At 36.1% G+C, this 20,040-nt stretch overlaps 2 protein-coding genes across 3 annotated transcripts in view; one reads left to right on the top strand and one right to left on the bottom strand.

Annotated features, from left to right (window-relative positions):
• LOC149076650 (uncharacterized) overlaps window positions 1–20,040 on the top strand; it is a 164,173-nt gene that overhangs the window by 23,527 nt on the left and 120,606 nt on the right. For both annotated transcript variants that reach the window (XM_089244267.1, XM_089244266.1), the window contains exon 2: window positions 15,755–16,521. In XM_089244267.1, the coding sequence (XP_089100393.1) occupies window positions 15,761–16,521 (761 nt within the window). In that variant the 5' untranslated portion in view covers window positions 15,755–15,760. The remainder of the gene's footprint in view (window positions 1–15,754; window positions 16,522–20,040) is intronic.
• Window positions 58–1,920, bottom strand: LOC149076652 (uncharacterized). Its single transcript, XM_089242279.1, has one exon. The coding sequence runs from the start codon at window positions 1,918–1,920 to the stop codon at window positions 58–60; it is 1,863 nt and encodes a 620-aa protein (XP_089098405.1).

The raw sequence follows: 20,040 nt of genomic DNA on the forward strand, positions 1-20,040 counted from the left end.
TCTTCTTTGCTTTTCAGGGGTAGCTTCTCCTCCACAGATTCAATTTCCCAAAACTTCCTAATGGATTGATTGATCTAACACCTCAACTTCTCTCGAGAGAAAACAGCATTGCTGAGATGACGAGTGAGAAATTGTCCCGGAGACTATGTACCCAAATACAGAATTCTGAAGCAACACTTCGTTGCTGAGATACAGCTGTCCGCTCTTCAATGCCTCAAAAAATATTTTTGCTCCGATCAAAAGTTGTATTTTCCCTGGCTTGGAAAAATGTGGGTCAGCAAGTTCAACTCCTTCGGGAAACTTCAAGCCAGATAAATCGAGAGGAGACGATGGGGTGAAATCTGTTATTTTGGATACAATCAAAAAATCCAATTCTTTCTTGAACTCGCCGCTTTTGTTTGCGACTACCCCGGTAGTTTTGTTTTTCACGGTATGTGACAAGCCATTAATGCCACAAACTGGGGCATAAACTTTTTCTTTCTTCAACCCGAGGGCTTCGGCACAGCTTGTTGTCATCATGTTCACTTGACTACCATTATCGAGTATGGCCCTAACTCGAGTCTCTTTTCCTTGGGAATCGCAGACGTAAACATTCACAGTACTGAGAAGTGCTGATGAATTTGTGTTTATCACATTGCTCAGACTATGAAGAACATCTGGCTGTTGGCCCCCTACTGCTCCTCCCTCTGAGGGTATGGGGGAAGCGCTTTCGCTTTTTCGTTGGATGACATCTTTATTGCTTTTTGGAGACGCCGTTTCTCCCCGATGTAAGAGAGTGTTGTGTCTCAAATTGCAAATAGAGCAAACGACCTTTGATAAGCACTGAGACGTAATATGGCCAATTTTTAAGCAACAATAGCATAAATTATGCTTTCGCACAAATTCATATCTTTGCGAAACACTCATTCTTTGAAATTTTACACATTTATATAATGCATGAAAACCTTTGCAAGAGACACAAGATCTTGTATATTCTTTGATATTATCACTATCATATACCATGAAAGCTTTTGCTTTCGGTTGTATTCTGTGGTCAGGCTTCTGCTGACGACTATTTAGTTTTCCGACACTTTCAAGCATTATACTTCTTTTTTCAATGAATTCCAGAAAATTGTCTAGTTTAGGAACCTCGGTAGTTGTTAATGTTAACTCATATTCCTTTCTGGATTCTTTATCTATTTTCTGAAGTAATACATTCAGTAACATGGTGTCTGATAAATCATTTCTTTCAAATTTCAATGATTTCAACTCTCTTAAATTTCTATTTACATTGTCAATTAGATTGCGCAATTCCTTAGCTGACTCATGTTGAACTTTAGCGCAATTTATTAAAGCTTGGATATGAGTGTCAACAACTATTCTTTTGTTTTCATAACGAGTTGTTAACGCCTCAAACAAAGAAGCATAGCTTTCGTCAGCTGTTTCAAGCTTTTTTGCATCCCCTTTTAATGATGCTCGCAAATAATACAGCTTTTGTACGTCGGTTAATTGTTCGTTGCCTTCAATTAAACACTTAAATTGATTTTTGAACTGACTAAATTCCTCATACTTGCCAGAAAATTCTGGTAGAGGAATGTCTGGCAATTTTATACGACAGATATCTTTACGCTCATCAACATTAACTTTTTGATAACTTTTCATCGACTCTTGGTAGAAAAGAAATCTTACCTCCAGAGTTTCTAGTCGCTCATCTATGTGCAGCAGCTCTTCGTCGAACACGCTAATGTCTATAGTCTCTGGTTGAGCGTATAATATTTTCCTCAATGCTTCAACATTTTTTTTGATGTCGGCGACATTGTTCAATTTCACATCAAGTAATTGTTTTGAATCCACTGATGGCTCAAAGTCCTTAGCAAAATTTTCTAGTTGAGTAACTTTAGATTTTACAGTTCCTTTTTGACGATTATATTTAGCATTCATTTTCAATTACCCTATCGCTCTCGACGGACCAACTGTTCAATAGCTCAGTTAAAAATGTAACCTAAAAATGCTACTACTGTGCATTAATGAGATTCAATCACACAATTGAACTTAAACACGTACTCCTATAGTACTAACTTTATTTTTAAAGGGACAGCCTACTGCTCGTCTCCTTTCCTGGTTAACGACTTATTTCGTAATACAGTCACAGAAAAACGCTCGCTACAATTGGCGTACAAAATAGCCGCCAACTCACATAATTTGATGTATCGGCCTAACAGGGCTTTTTAAATAGGTGACAAATGCAGTAGTGACAAATAAAAAGATTGAGTATGTCTGCTTGTCAAGTTTGCAGTTACGTCTAAAGCCACCTTAAGGGCATGTCCCCCCCCCCCCCCCCCCCAAGGGCAAGGCTGACTGGGATCCAGCCCTGGGGATGATTCAAATAATTTTTTACAACTATAAATTCATTTTAGAGTGACCCGTCGAAGATTCCAATCTGAGAGCCCGGCTGCAAGATGTGGGGTCATCCTTAAGGGCATTGGAAGAATGGTCCTCTCATGCTGCAGCAGAGATCCTGACTGGGATCTCTCACCGGCCGTCCATTCTGAATTTACAGTGTGGAAAAAAAAAGAAAATTATAAGAATTCTCCTATAGGCTGGATTTTGTCAGCCCATCCTTCGTCTTCAGCTCCTCTTCTACTATGAAGGTTACCATCAAGGTCCATGGGTTCGAATCCGGGCATAGAACAGTTGAAGCAAGTTCTTTACCTACCGAACCTAGGGTGACCACCGATGGATGGAGCCTTCATTTCCCACCCAACTCCACTGGTTGGAAATTGCCGTATGGCGATATATGACCGGAGTTGATGTGCGGTGCAGTAGCCTATTCTTCTGGGGGGCCATGGTCGAAAATGTTTTATACGTGTAGTGTTCAGCTTCAGCTTGATGCATGGAACTGATTATTAAGAAAAGGCTGGAGTTTTCGATCCCTTCTGCGGAATAAAAATAAATATTTTTTGTAATAAAATATATAATGTGCCGTAAGTGCTCGAGCAGCCGGTCCGTCTTAAGAGTATCACAGGCTTTCCCAGGCAAAGTGATTTTTCTAAGGCCCTACCACGTAAATTCTGGAAAATTTCAACCAGATCTTATTTTTGTGAATCTAATGCCTTAAGACGACACTGTCGAACAGCCGGTGTTTACATAACAAAAACACTGCGATGACGACATTATCCAGAGCACTGCTGTGGCACTTTTAGTGAAATGTCTAGGAGGCCAAAATAGCACCAAAGACGCCAAACGAGAAAGCGTTGCTGCTCTTACGCCTTACTTTACCTAAAAGTAAATAATAGAATCGTCCGACATGACGTAACGTGATGTAGCCAGTGTTGTTCTCGTGATCGGTGGACTATAATAAGTAGCTTAGATAAATAAACCATAAAATTATATTTTATGTGTGTTATAGATACTCATGTTGAAAAATTTCAAATTATAATTAATATTTTGTTTTATGTTTGTTAAATATTATGTTTAACAATAAAACATTGTGTAATATGCAAAAAAAGTATTTCATGTTAAATACCTATTGTGTTCAAAACATTATCCAAAAGCATTCATTTAGGTTTTTGACAGTTTTCAACAGTTTAAACTAGTTTTTGATGCTTGTCATGTCAGGTTTTGACATCAAAAACCCAACCCTGGTTGAGAGCTACTAATTTAAGTAACGAAAGTTACGCTGGAGAAGTTTATTTATTGACGTTATTTATTTATTTATTGACGTTATTTATTTATTTATTGAAGTTTTTTGAAACGTTTAGTTCGAACTAGACCAGATTTCTGCATGGACCCGTACTAATTTAGGGTTTCAAATTCAAAGAAAATATCTTTTTTGAAAAACCAGACATTCTTTCCAAAATTTAGGTCTTCTAATGTTTACTTTTTCCTGCCCAGCCTCCCCAAATCAAAAGTGGATCCTGTGTTCGAGATTATCTTGTTGTATCATGAATTACTGGTGAAGAATTGAAACACTAAAATTCCAATCCGCATGTGTGTGTTTAACACATGGTGAACGGGTGCAGTTGGGCTTCCTCCAACCCGCGCTGGCCAGCTTGAAGGATTACGGTCAAAACCCTCTAAAAGGAAATATATTAATTTAAATTTATACTATTTTCACAATATTGCACATTGAAACTGACCGCACTCCGCTTAAGTTGTCATAATTTTTCGATAACATGAGGTGACGACTTATTAAGGTTTTACTGTATTCAAAATAGGCTATGCAATTGCAATTTCATTTTCTCAGAAATGGATACAAAATGTGATAGAGGACCCAGAGACTCCTTTATAACCTTTGATAAAACATTAACTCCATGAGGAAATTAAAAAAACACATGGCGTCCCCACCCTCGTATTCTAAATTTTGATCTGGTAAAATGTTTAAAATCTGGTCAAAGTGCAATTACATCATCGGGATGATTTTTCTTTCACTTCAAAATTATTTGTTGAAATTTAATGGCGTTTTTAATGGATTGTAGGTGGTGTAGCCGGGTTTATGCTAGATAAAAAAATTCCTTTAGCAAAAACGTGAAAATGGGGGAGGGGGGAGAGCTTTAGCAAAATGCTACAATGCTAATGATTTATGGTTGGATGTCTTCTCGTTTCGTTCCTCCTGTATGCATTTTGTGACAAATGCGACCATAGCTTAAACCCTATGGTGTAGTGGTGGTAGTTGGTATAAATCTCGTGTTTATGCCTCTCATATTAGTTATCCAGAGTGGGGGGGGGGGGATTTAACCTGCATACTTCCAACAACTAACTATGGAATTTCTGTAGTTTCTACGGTTTTTTACCATAAACTACAGAATTACTGTAAATCTTGAAAAACTACGGAAATCTGGTATTTTTTTAGAAACTTCTTTGGTTCAAGGATTTCTTTGAATTTCGTTATCCTATCAAATAAGGTATGACGTCAAGCATATACAGCATCTCCAAAGAATAAATACTATATTAATAACTAATCAACTAATTGACATGAAAAGGTGCTGTTCGCACTAAGATTCTAGAGTTCTTTTTGATAAGAGAAAGTTCAAATTTCACTCACAGATGATGTTGTAAATGGAGAAACTCTACATCAGTGGTTCTCAACCAGGGCTCCGTGTGAACTTACCAGGGGCTTCTCGGTCACTCGAAAAAAATATTAAAAAACAATAAATTTGGAAAAAATTTTTAATAAAAATAAATCACAGTAACTTTGAGTAAATAAAAAATAAGCCTACGGGGTTCAATAAGTCGAAAGAGGATGAGAACCACTGCTCTACATTTATAAAATTTATTTTCTGTGTATCTGCAATTTCATATCAAATTTTGCATCTGTCAAGACCCTCCACTTAAACGGCAGTTGCTACTTTAATAGTTCGTCAGAGTTGGGCAAATGCCTGATTTAAAGATCTGAAGTGAGAATATTCTGAGAATATTCTCCTGGATGTAGAAATTGAAGGAATAATCGAGAATATTCATTTTTCTCTTAAATGAATTCTTTTTTACTAATTTTGTTCATATTATGAAATATAAATCGGTTTTTTTTTCATAGTCTGAAATATTTAAAACAAATGATTTTTTGGCATAATCACCTCATAATGACAACTTTTAGTTCGAGAATATTCTCAGAATATTCTTCTGGTCATAGTGAGAGGTTTTAAAAGTTTGGTTACGAAGATTTTAGGAATCTTCAGATTAAAACCTTAAAAAGTTATTTAAAATTGGATAAATTTTCAGAAATATCATTGAAGTTATTCAAAGAAAAACAATTTAAATTTTTTATTTAAATCAATGATTTTTTTCAAAATCAAGTGATTTGAATCAGTGTTCCTAAAAAAGAAGCCATTAATTTGCCTTATATATAAGGGCCTTTTAAAACTCTAAAATCTTTTCAGCTGTTCCAAAAACAATTCATTATTTTTCCCTACCTGGCATAATATTAGAAATAATACTTCCTGCTCTGGTTGATGATGTACTTGATGTTACTACTAAACCATACGTGTACCTCATCCATATTCCTCTTCAGAACTTCCAATGAATTGTACATTGGTCTGTGTTGTGAACCTAATGTGAAGCTTGTTTCTGTGTAATGCTCGTTATGGTGCTGCCATTTGCCACATATTTTTCAAACTATAAGTTAAGAGAGATGTTTGAAGATTTTACCGTTGTAGGCCTGTTGCTCTCTGCGGCGAGACTTATTAATGGTATTATCGGCTTGCATTCGCACCTCAAAGTTGGGAACCACAGAAAACCAACTTCAGCCAACCACCACTGTGGGGTTCGAATCCAGGACCTTGTGTTGCGAGTCCGTCACTATGGCCACTTGACCACCACAGCGGCAGTACTTGATGCTGAAAGAAGATTACTGATAAAAAGGAAAAAGGAGTTTTGGGAGAAATATTTCTCTATTTCTACAGGCCACCCTGTAGTGGGTGGAAACAGTTCTGCTGATGACTGGCTCAGCTAAGAGGTCACGACACCTGATTAGTCAGACACCAGTGGCCTCACCTGCTATCTCGCTAATATTGTCAAAGAACAAGTGCTAAATCGCAAAACATTGTGTAGAGTCTTCCGAAATTTGCTCCCATTTTGCAACAGCTTATTTCTGAGTATAACTGAAAAACAAGAAGCCAGCAGAAATCATGACCATAAAATTGAAAAACTTGTTTTAAAGAATTGTTTGTATATGTGACACTTTCATCAAAAGGTGAATACAGAGTTGCTGCAAATATAAATAATTTTGTAAAGAAAACCTTTTTCAGCTTTGGTTTTTTTATTTTCAATAATTGGGGGGGGGGGGAAACAAATATAACTATCAGAATTTTTATAATTCATGTGATACCGTTATGTTAGTTGTAATTTTGACCAAAACTTGGTGGTTTTAAAGCACCTAAAAGTATGGATTTTAATCAAGCCTTATACAAATGTATATGGGTTGATTATTTTATTAATTTTTAGAATGCTGGGTAACAAATCGAAAGTCGTAATTTCTCAACCACTTCTACATCTATATTTTTTATGAGGATAAATTTGTGTGACAATGATATTTTCCGATACGACAGAGAAACTACTGCGGGAGGAGGTGTATGCATTATTATTCGAAGCAGCCTGAAACCTAAGCTGGTGAACGTGCATAATGGAAATTAAGATGTTGAGATAATATCGGTGGATATAAAAAGCGGAAATAGGAAGTGCGGGCTTATTACGGCGTACGTTCCACCAAATAAAGCCTGTGATTTAGATCATTGGTGTGAGTTTTGGAGAGAACAAAGGCATTACTGCTCTGCGTGCTTTCCGGTGATTTTGGTCGGGGACTTCAACATACGGGGAATGGATTGGATAAACGGGAGATTCTCATCTGAATTGGATAAACGGGAGATTCTCATCTGAATTGGATAAACGGGAGATTCTCATCTGAATTGGATAAACGGGAGATTCTCATCTGAATTGGATAAACGGGAGATTCTCATCTGAATTGGATAAACGGGAGATTCTCATCTGAATTGGATAAACGGGAGATTCTCATCTGAATTGGATAAACGGGAGATTCTCATCTGAATTGGATAAACGGGAGATTCTCATCTGAATTGGATAAACGGGAGATTCTCATCTGAATTAGAGTCACAGTTCATGTCTATCAGCAGAACTAGGCCTTGTTCAGTTGGTCGATTTTCCCACGAAAGGGGAAAACTTCTTAGATCTCCTGTTTGCTACCGATCCTTCGGTGGTCTATGTCCTTCCACCCTTCTGCAACAGCGATAATCCACCGTACTTGCCGCTACACTACTCATTGCATATTACAACAGGATTAGATTGCCGATCAACACTAAACTATCACAATGCAGATTATCCACGATTATCACTATTGTAAAAGATCTACAGAACCAAGTACTGGCTGGAACTATCTCAGCACCTCAGCTGTGGATGCTTTGCCAGCTCCATTTCTGCGGTCTCGTGAACATGTTCCCCGTCAAATGAGATATAGAAAAAAAGATAAGGTTTTACGAATGCTAAACAATAGGAAATTGTATGCTTGGTGTCAATATAGATCAATATCTAGTCAAACCACTAAAGAACAATACAAGGTCATGGCTAGGAACTATGCAAATTACGTACAAGAGAAAGAGAGTTTACATCTCCTCAATCTCTGTAAAAATCATGATCGGAACTTTTTCCACCGAGATGTCCGCAGTAGACTTCGTGTATCCCGGGACATACCAACACTAACTGTGAATGGCACCACGATAACTGAAGATTATGAGAAAGCAAATGTTTTTGCGGACATATTTTCTGGTTCATATAATTTCAGTTGTTCCGGTTACGACCATCGTTATCAAGGCCTTATAAATGATCATCCCTTCTTTCGTGACATGTTCAGCACTCAGACGATAAAAGCCATTATTGCTTCTCTTCCTGGTCGATCATCTCCGGGTCCTGACAGAATACCCAGTTATTTCTACAAACGTCTTTCAGACTCGATATCTTCTCTGCTTAGCTCCATCTTCACATCCTTCTATGACTACGGGTCTATCCCATGCTCTTGGAAATCTGCAGTTATTAGTCCAATTTATAAGAATAAAGGGCAGATCTGAATAATTATCGCCCAATATCGTTAACCGATATATCCTGTAAAATTTTCGAGAGATGCATCGTCAATCAGTTACTTCCATTTGCCGACGAGAAGGGCTTAATCCCCTCAGTTCAGTTTGGCTTCATTCCTGGTTGCTCCTTACCAGTGCAGCAGTTGATTTGTCATGATATATGGGAGAGTGCTATAGACTCTGGACAAGAGATTGTTGTAATTTACGCCGATTTCCAAAAGGCATTTGATAAAGTAGACAGATTGCTACTACTGTATTGCTACCACTCTATAGCCGCTGTGGTGGTCGAGTGGTTATAGTGACGGACTCGCGATGCGAGGATCCGGGTTCGAACCCCACAGTGGTGGTCGGCTGAAGTTGGTTTTCTGTGGTTCCCAACTTCAAGGCGCAAATGCGAGCCGATCTCCCCGTTAAAAAGTCTCGCCACAGAGAGCAACAGTCCTACAACGAAAAATCATTCAATCATAACACTTCACTCATAGTTATAAAAACTAGTGGCAAATGGCAGCACCACACATAACAAGCATTACAGAGAAACAACAAAACTTCACGTCAGGTTTCACTACACGTACACGCACATTCCCGCATGTACCGATTCGTTGGGGGGTTCCGCGGGGGGTGGTGGTGGTGTAGTAGTGGTAGGTAGGGCTTCCAAAAAATGGCTCGGGGATCCATGATGTTCTTAAGTCAGCCACCTCGTTGGGCGGTTTGCCTGTTGTGGCGTTGTATTTGTACTGAGGAAGCTAGCTTGCGTGGGGGTTCCGGATAAAGTTGTGAGGATAATTCAAGAACTGCTGCCAGACAGAGTTCATCAGGTTCGCGTAGCCAGCGTGATGTCTAGAGAATGTCAGGTGCCAAGCAGAGTTGTCCAGGGATCGGTGTTAGGTCCGATCTTATTTACTTTGTACACTTACGATATTACTCAGGCTGTGTCACTCATCTCTCTATTGCAATTCGCTGATGACGTGAAGTTATTCTCTCCAGTGGAAAACACTAGGGGCCTAAGAATTGCATGCCAACAACTTTTCCAGTGGAGTTGTCAGTATAAGCTACCTATTTCATCATCAAAAAGTGGATCAATGCATTTAGGTAGACGCACCGATCCTGAATATTACCAACTAGGTAATGAAACGTTACAGCAATTGGATACATGCGTGGATTTAGGAATTGCAATGAGCCGCATTCTGGATTTCACTGATCATTATCATGGCATAGTCTGCAAAGCTAATAGAATTTCATATATGTTACGTACGGCATACCGTAAGTGTGATGCGCATACGTTGTCATATGCTTTCTGTGTGTACGTTTGCCCGACTCTGGAGTTCTGTTCGCAAGTATGGAGCCCTTACAAAATCAAGGACATAAAGCTCCTCGAAAAGCCACAGAGGTCGTTTACTAAACGAATACCTGGCATGAGCGGTCTATCTTATTGCCAGAGACTTCAATTTCTGGGTATACACTCACTGGAATGGCGTAGAATCGCTGCAGATCTGAAGATGTGCTACAAACTAGTCAACCAAATTGTTTATCTACCATCGAGAGAGCCTTTCTTTGAGATCATAGACAGGCGAGTTAACCTACGTAGGCATCGCTTCCAAATAAGAATACCAACGGCTAGAAGGGATTGCTTTTTCCACGAATATAGATGCCGTGTGGCAAGAATATGGAACAGTTTTCCATCAGAACTTGTATGTGCCTCCTACGCAAGATTTGCTTCCGCTATTGGGGATTTTGACCTGACTCTGTATGCGAAGTGCTTCCCGTTCTGAGTATTTTTTTTTTTTTTTCTTCCAGTATAAGTGCATTTCATGCCTTCTGGGGTTATTGTAAATGAAATAAAGTTTGCATGTGTGTTCTTTCTCCATTTTTTTTTTGCTGTAAAACTTGAAAGTTATGAAGTTAGTGCCACATGACTCCTTAAAATAGTTTTAATTAGGAAATTTTGTATGAACCCTGATTAAACAACATCATGCCAGTCAAAAATGCATCACAATATGTATTTATCAATGGTGCAATAAACAATATTGTCAAAGGAATGTTTTTCATTTAGAAGGAATGTTTTACTGACCCTTTGGTTGTACATAAAGTTAATTGAGAGACCTATGCGCACACGCACCACACATGTGATACTGAGCTGCCACAAGGCACTTACTTAAGTTAGATGGAGAAGTCTCATGAATAGAAGCACTCTACAAGAAAAATATTAATGAAGTTAATTTAAGCTCAAAGACCTTTCATGTGGCATAAACACAGATTTTTAGTGACTCGTGGGAACTCTGTCGGAGCTGACCACAGAGTCTGGGTTGTCAACAAACGCACTCTTGAATGCCCATGATTGTTGTCAGAAGAAAGTTTTTTCATATCCTTTTATTTTATTGTCTTCAATAGAAATGTAAAATTCTCGAGAATAATCTTTATACACATACCTGAGGTGTCTGTGCTGAAAAAGATGTTGCGTAAAAATCTAGCTGCAGAACGCTGCGCTTAAGATACTGTTTCAAAATATTTTAAACTATTGAATTAATATATTAATGAATGTCTGTTGCATGAATATAGGCTGACCATATTTCCTCGATAAAAATATGTAAAAATTTTCCATTTTCATTAAAATTGGTGCCAAAGGTAAGCAGAATTGCCAGTTATTGCTAAAATTCCCAGAAATCACCAAAGGCAGAAAATGAAGTACCATTATGTTCAAGCAGTATAGATTTAAATGAATTATGTGGGGAAAAAAACTAACATGACAAATATGTGAAATGAAAATACAAATTTTAAGTCATAATTATATCATGATATGATTCATAGTTGGAAAAATAATTTTAGTACTTAATTTCAGTAAAGAAATAAAAAAATTCTAATTTATTCATTGAAAATTCAGGAGAAAATAATACATTTTTTTTAATAGAGATGTAAAATTCTTGAGAATAATCTTTCAGAGAATATTCCCATTGAGGAGAATATTCGAGAATATTCTTATAAGTTCTTGATGAGAAAATTGTATTTTTTTTAAATAACGTGATCTTCACATATTCTTAAGGGATCAGCATGATCTGTCTAGCAAATTTGTTAGTGTTAGTAGACATCCATGCCCGAACCGGGATTTGAACCCAGACCTGCACAGTGAGAACCTAGTTCCCTAACCACTCGACTGTCAGGCGGCATTATTTATAATATATATATATCCCGTTATACAAATACAACGCCACAACAGGCGAAATGCCCTACGCGGTGGCTGAGAAAGATGCAGATAAAAATATATAGTTATATATATTGTTCCGGCTAATTTTCCACAAGACTTCGAGGTTGCAAAACAAGAAGTGGTTCGACAGACAAACACAGATTTATTCACAGAACAGTAATTAACACGTATTTACAGCCTAATCAGAGAGCTAACAACTTTCTCGCAAAGTTTAAACACAACTGACTGAATCTTCTTGTGCTGTCTGAGCCTGCCATCTCGTGAGCAGCAGACTATTTACAACCCCGACAGAAACTTCGAGAAATAGAACATTCCACAAAATTCTATTTTACAGTTTCTTTGTCAAACTTTTGTACACTACTGTATCGATATACACGCGGGTTGTTGAAGAATAAAGCCGGGTTTTCCTAGGAGCAGGTTCCCTGTGCTGCGCATAACGCTATTCGTCCAGCGACACGCTGCCCACTCACTGATGAGAAAAGCAGCATGACTGTTTTCCTACAGAGTGAAAAACGCCTCACAACAGCGCTTTACGTTGGGCGTGATTGACCGACTGCTTCTGGAGGAGTCAAATGTGCCGCGCGTTTTGCCGATGTTCTCACTTCACTCTCTCTCTCTCTCTTGTGTTTTCTTTCGCTTCCCTTTAAACCGAAGCATGCAGACGACAGAGTAGCTGATGCCAAGGCCATGTACTATAATATAGCCGCCCTGATCTGATGCGCCACGCTAGGAAAACACAAACGCTTAGCGTAATTATGTAACATGTTTCTGCCTGCGCAAAATGGTCTAATTAGGTTCACGCTGTGCAAAAAACTTATTCCTAGGAAAACCCGGCTTAAGATGAGGGATATCTAGTTGCTTCTCTGAATGAGGGGCAGTGTACAGAAGTTTCAAATTTCTGATTTTTATTACCCCTGCAGATTTTCTCCGTTCTAGTTATATACGGGAAATTACGGTACTTTCGCGGCTATCGGCCGGCATTCAAAGATGCGTCTGTACGGCGTAAATTAGTCTTGTTCTTACAATATTGCGAATGCACATTTTTTTTTTTTTAATCGTAAAGGATTTGAATGCCTGTTCAAATTGTAAAACATTCCCGATATCGTGGGGAAAAAAACAACCGAATCTGTAAAAACTCAACCTTGAATATCCAGTTTTGTCATCTAGCTGCTATGCGGTAGTCACCGTTTCGCATCGTAAAAATCCCAGGTGTGTACGCAGAATCGGCTTTTGGAGGGGTACCAGAATCAAATTCTTCACAGATAGTATAAAATAAATAATTTTATTCCAATATTTTAATTCTCTACAAAAATATTTTTTATTTTTTTATCCGGGGAGGGAAAGGAAGAGGCCCCTTATAACCACCCCCAAATTTTGCTTTTGGTGAAAATCCGTGTTTGGAACTAGCGATTGCGCTATGGTAATCGGCTAAAAATGTGATACTCTTAAGATTTCAAATTTTGAGTTGGCTATTCCTTTTGAAAAAACTTCTGGTTGCCACGGCGATCACACAGACAGGCGGATAACCAAAGTATGAATAGGGAATCGGAAGATTCTGAGAGAGAATCTAATTTGCTTTAAATTTGATCAGAAGATATTGAAAATGCCAAGATATTTTTAACGAAATGTAAAATCAATCGGAAGGGAATTTATACATTGATTAATCGTAGATATATAAATGTGTGCCCTCAACTGTTAATTAAAGTGAATCCTGCTTATAACGTTTTTTAAAAACCATCATAAAAAACATTATAAATAGGAAAACACTTCTTAGGGAAATCTCATGAAGAATTACTTATTGTTAGGACCACGAAAGTAAGTTCATACATTCTAAATGGGAGAAACATTATAAGCAGGATCAACTGTATATTTGTTTTAGATTTATTTCATGTGCGGAATTCCATACATTAAATTCTCGGTGCTAATGAGCTTCTTTTTGCAAGTTTTTCCTACTAGTAGACAATGAAAGTAAATGAACCTTTGGATAGAACATGTTTTTAGAAATGAATTTTATACTTTATTCACAGATACCTTCTCTTACCAGTCTCAACAAAGAAATATAAGCAGGTGATCAAAAACCTGGGGCATACTAGAAGAGAATTCATAGATACCAGTGAATTATGGGGGGGGGGGGGGGAGACACAATTTTTTTCGAGATAAATTTTTTTTTAGAGGAACCCACTTTCACTCAAAAAGGACCCAGATTTTTCAAATAACCTGGGTCCCGGGACCCAGGTAAATTAGAGTCCATTGGCATCTCTGTATAGTTATATATATTATAAATAACAGGATAGTTATTTATTGTTAAATAGTTATTCTTGAGAATATTCTCTGGAAGGACTACTTTCATAAATTACTAGGAATATTCTTATAGAAAATAATAAGAATTATTCTGAAGTTTTTAATAAGTCTTTCCAGAGAATATTCTCCTTGATGAGAATATTCTTCAGTTGCCGAAAAATCTTTCCAGAGAGTATTATCAAGAATATATGTAATAACATATTATAATAAATATATCTCGATAAATAACTTGAGAATAATTATTTTTGATAAGAATATTCTCTAGTAATTTATAATAGTCCTTTGAAGGAATATTCTGTCCCTGTCTCTCTTCCCTTCAAGAAGATGGGTATATTGAAGTTTGTAGACCACAATATTAAAGTTTAAAAGCAAGAAAATTAAACCAACAAGGCTGAATTGCACAACTTTTAAAGAAATGTGAGTGATATAAAATATTTAAGTTTATGAGCATTGAAAAAACAACAGTTCTGTATTAGAATGAAGGTGATTATATAAGTATAGCTTCCTTTATCAATCACCTTTGGCTTAATTTCTTTTGTTGTGAACTTATTCCTGAAAATTTCTCTAATTTTAAATAACTTTTTAAGGTTTTAATCTAAATGTTTCTAAAATCTTCATAACCAAACTTTTAAAACCTCTCATCATGACCTCGAACTAAAGTTGTCATTGGGGGGGTGATTATACCAAAAATTGTTTTGTTGTAAATGTTTCAAGTAATGAAAACTGATTTATATATTTCACAATATAAACAAAATTAGTAAAAATTTAAATTATTTGAAAGAAAAATGAATATTCTTGATTATTCTACAATTTTGTGTGCCTGGAAAAGTGCTTGAATTTTTTTCACTCTCAAAGAGTATGAACCATGCTATTGAGCTTTCATTAGCTATGAAGCAGATTTCATGAAATATTTCTAATTTGCAAGCTATTCTCTCCATAAATGTTTCTTTTGCATTTGTTTCACAGATATTTTTGTATTTTATCATCAGTTTTATAAGTTTTCTTTGTTCAGTCGACTAAAAGTATTTCCATTTTAGAATATTGTATTTTTAAATATTGCATGTAAATAATTGCTCTTTCCAATCCAATCTTGTATATTTGATCAAGGAAAAAATCATTAACATATGTCCATTTAACTCATTAAATCGCGTTTGATTTTCTAATTAGAAGTCATAATATAGCTACGAGTATGAATAATCAAGATTGCAGTAGGAAGAGAATATGTGTCAACCTATCTCAACTTAATAAAACAGATACCGGAAACAAAAAAGTTGAAACCGGTCACTTCAATCAATTCTTGGAGTCTATATATATATATATTTAACGATTGCTCAGAATCTGTACGTTACTGTTATTTCCTATGGCATGCTGGCATTAAAAAAAAAACTCCTAAAAATTAAACAGTTCAACAATCTATCATTCCTTGTTTTTCGATGAAAGAGCTGTTCTGATCAAATGGAAATCTTGATAAAATGCTTTCTTAAAAATACGTATATGATATGTTATATGAAAATGCAACTTTTGAAGGAATGATACTGTACCAATTTGATGTTTCATTCATTAAATATACAGTCAAGGAAATAGTCATTTGATAGTCATGGAAATATATGATTCAGAAATTTTGTTGGGGAGAAAAAAAAAGTTTTCCCTAATTATTTCATGTAACTCTCATGGAATTCTTTTTTAATTTCAGGGTGCAATGGATCTCTATGATGAAAGCTTTAAAATAACAGATATGATTGACTCGGACTTGCGGAGTATCCGTTCAGAGTTGGACGATTATTTTTCTGATCTTCCACACACTCCTGGATCACCTATATTATCATCACATCCTTCAGGGATGTCTATCGATGCTAGTGACAATACAATGGATTCAGAATTTTCAGATGACGGTAGGATTGGGTGGATGAACAATTCCCAGATGTATAATGTCAGTTCTGATCTTGATAGTATTAATGGACTTTTAGTTAATCCTGAAACAGCATTGCCTGTTTCAATGACGAGTCTTTCTGCAGCTGCCAGAACTGTTTCTTCTGGTTTTGTTGGAGCAGTAAGCGCCACTCTTTCTCCGAGTAAAACTGATTCATCTATTAGTAACGAGTCAGTGAGATTGTCTTTGCCTTTTACAACAACTGGAGCAGTATTTTCTGATGGTGAAGATAAGCATTCTAAAGTGAATATGACTGTGCCTGTGCCATCCGTGACAAGTGAAGATCAGTTGCAAGAAACACAATCTTTCCCACAAGTTCAGAATGTGTATTCCTTGCAAGTTGTGAAGGATTCTAGTGATCTCACCAAGCCCAGGTCCAGGCAAAAACAACATTCAAAGATTATTTGTCAAAGTAGTGATGACAATTCCTATCCTAAACCTGCATATTCCTACAGCTGTTTGATTGCCATGGCATTGAAAAACAGCAGAACAGGAAGCCTCCCAGTGAATGAAATATATGATTTCATGATGTAAGTAGCATATACTAACACTGCCTATTTATTTTTGTTAGCGCTTAAAGCGTTCATTGGCATAAAATGAATGTTATCTGATTAATGATGTATACAAAGTGCATAGCTGCCAACCCGAACCGCAAATTACTGATGAACCATTGAACCTATAGGCATACTTTCCAGTAGAGATGAAACAAATATTTGGCTGCTATTTGGTATTCAGCCAAACATCTGTGTGAATCTTAGTAAAAAAAAGTTCTGTGTAGATATCTGTGTAATCTCTTTTAAACAAACTAATTTAAAAAATTGTATTAATTCAAATTTTTTGTATAAATTAACAATTTACTGATTATATTTTATTGTGGGGTGCATACCTATCCCTTTCTGTGGAAGAGGTTGTCTGGGTGAATTTTTTGGGATAAGTAAAACATGAAGCTGAAAATAGAATCCTACTGCAATAATGTGGGAGTGAGCATGAATTATGCAAGTTCAACTGAAAAATGTACCTAGACAAGAAACACATTGAGCTAATGAGAGGGGCAAAGAGCATCTAGAGTATATATAAGTCATACATTTTATGATGCATTAATACTTGAGAACTTAATGGGTGACATTTTCATAATTAGATGTAGAAGAATCAGCATTTCTGATAGCATTCGGTTTAATCTTATCCCTGATATCACGTAACAGAAAATTAAAGTTGCTTTGCAAAAAGCTACAAGAACCTCTAAACAATCTATTAGATGAGCTGAAACATCAAGACACATACGATAATCAAGGATCACTAACCTTAGTAGAGAGTCTTAGATCTTTTAATGACTGCATGTGTAGTAATATTTTCACTTTAAAAGTTCCCAAAACGATTTCCAAATTATCATGATGGAATGAACATTTGACTAAAAAGTGCAAATTTCGTGCAATGGAAAGAAAAGTAAATTACATAAAAGAAGATGACAGAACAACTAGAGTTTAAGAAAGAACATGTTATTTTCAAGAAACTAATTAGAAGTACTAAGAAAAAACAATGGTATGAATATTGCAGCCGAATGAAAGAACCTTACGTGAATACTAATACATTTATGTTGATATTACCACAAATTAATATTTCTATAATTTTTGGGAATATAGAGTCTAAGTGACTAAAAACCAAGGTTTAAACCAAACAGCTCTGTTGCCAACTGCTACGATTTTATCGTATTTAGAACAATTTTATTCAATTAATACAATTATATGCTTTTGCTTTCAATGAAAATACAATTTTTTACAGAATAGCTAGTATTGAAGTTTGCTGCCTATGTGCCACAAACTAGTCAGTGTTAGAAATTGATGGTCTGCGTCATCCCTCGGAACCATTAGTTAAACATTCCTCTATGCCCCACGGTGAGAAAAATTAGAACACCATTAGGAGTTTTCCCAGTATTTTTAGTAAAAACATAAGTCATACCAGTAAAAATTTTTTTACTGGTACGACTTATGTGCCAAAACTGTCTCTACCTCCTGGCTGTATTATGCAGTCAGAGATGCCACTGGACTTTAATTTACCTGGGTCCTTTTTGAGTGAAAGTGGATCCCTCTGAAAAAAGTTTATCTTGAAAATAATTGTCCCCCCCCCCCCATAATTCACTGTTATCTCTATGAATTTTCTTCCAACATGCCCCAGGTTTTTGATCACCTGCTTGTATTTCTTCTTTGAGACTGAGCGGTGGGTCATGTTGTGGGTAAGAGAAGAAGGTATCTGTGAATCAAGTAATTCATTTCTAAAAACATATTCTATCCAAAAGTTCATTTACTATCATTGTCTACTAGTAGGAAAAACTTGAAAGAAGAAGCTCATTACCACTGAGAATTTAATGTATGGAATTCTGTACATGTAATAAATCTGAAACAAATATACAGTTGATCCCGCTTATAAAGTTTCTCCCATTTAGAATGTATGAACTTATTTTCGTGGTCCTAACAATAAGTAATTCTCATTGAGATTTCCCGTTTAAAGTGTTTTAGAATTTTTATAAAGTTTTTTATGACGGTTTTTTAAAAACGTTATAAGCAGGATCCACTTTAATTAACTCTATAATGCCCAGATCGCCCGAAGTCGGCCAAGTAGCTTAATGCCCATAACCGCCTCAAGTCGGCCCAGCTAGAGGGTATGGGTATGTTTTGGTGGGCTTTTGTCACCAATGGGGAAGATGATGAAAGCTCTTGTCAGAGGCGGGAACAGAGAAGACAACCGCAACGCCCTATCAATGGGATTTGAAAGGCTGATGTACTACAGTAGAATGTTCCTTGAGAATGGACTGATTATATCCAAGTAAAGTTACTGTCTTCCATAGAAGGAAGTGAAGAAAGTTTATTTTTGTTGGTAACAATACCGCACAAAACGAAAAGTACAGAGTGGAGGTTGCATTATTTTTTCGCGGTGTTGGCGACCTTTTTTGAAAAGACACTAGAAAATAATCAGAATATGAAACACTTGGACAATTTTTCTTTTATTCTGATACTAAATTTTTCTCATGTGCTGAAATAATTTTAAATCGGTATGAACAGTTTATAGCCCGAGAATAAAACTATTTAAATTGATGATAAATTTTATTAAATATACTTGACTGGTGTGATTTATTTCTGCAGTAAAATAAATACTTGGAAAAACACATAAGATATTATTAACCGAAAAAAAAGGAAACGACAAAGTTGCTTATGCAGGTCTGATGGAAGATTTATCACAAATTCTGTAGATCGTTTCATTTTGTTAATGTTATTTTTCCAAAAAACTGGGAAAAATTTATCTCGCGCAGTTTCATAGAAACATGTGTACGTAAAACTACACCTTCATAAATACGTGCATTTCAATTGTGTGCCGATTGGTGAGGTGTATACGAAGCGACAAACATGAAGCATTCCTTTATTTTGCATTAACCTGCGAAACATACAACCCTTCGTCATGAAGGTTCAAATCGAACTCCTCGAGAATGTCTTCGTCTCTCGATACAACTTAAATCTCGCGTGTCTCGTGAATAAAAGTATTGCTGCACATCCTTGTTAACAGCTTGCCTGTTACACTTTTTAAATTTTTTTTTGTTAAGCAGGAATCAAGTCAATGTCAATATCAGGTCAAAATGTACAAATATAATTAATGTAGCCGCGTAAGTACAATTGTGTTTTGTGACTCAAATGTATTAAACGTCAAAATAATGTTTATACTTTTATAGTCTTTTACTTAATATATTAATAGGATTAAATTAGAAAAAAGAAAGAAAAAAAATTAGAAAATTCATGCAGCGCATCCACACAAAAGAAAATGTTTGAAAAATTAATTATAAAAAAAGTCAAATTAAATTTAAATTATTTTTTTGCAATAATGTTTAAATTTGTTTTAGGTCATAATCTGCTTTTTTTTTGTGAGCATATTTAGTGTAAATATAATTTGAACGAATTGAAAGTGCAAAGTTATGATATATTTTCATATGACAAATAAATTCGAATGGTCGGCGCGTTTCGGCTCTTCAATGGAGAACCGTCATCAGGACTTCGTGGTCAGAA

This window comes from Pholcus phalangioides, unplaced genomic scaffold (genome assembly GCF_987345545.1).
Source record: "Pholcus phalangioides strain wild (caught in Gottingen) unplaced genomic scaffold, Ppha-v1.0 ptg000015l_1, whole genome shotgun sequence".
In the NCBI taxonomy this organism is placed as follows: Eukaryota; Metazoa; Arthropoda; class Arachnida; order Araneae; family Pholcidae; genus Pholcus; species Pholcus phalangioides.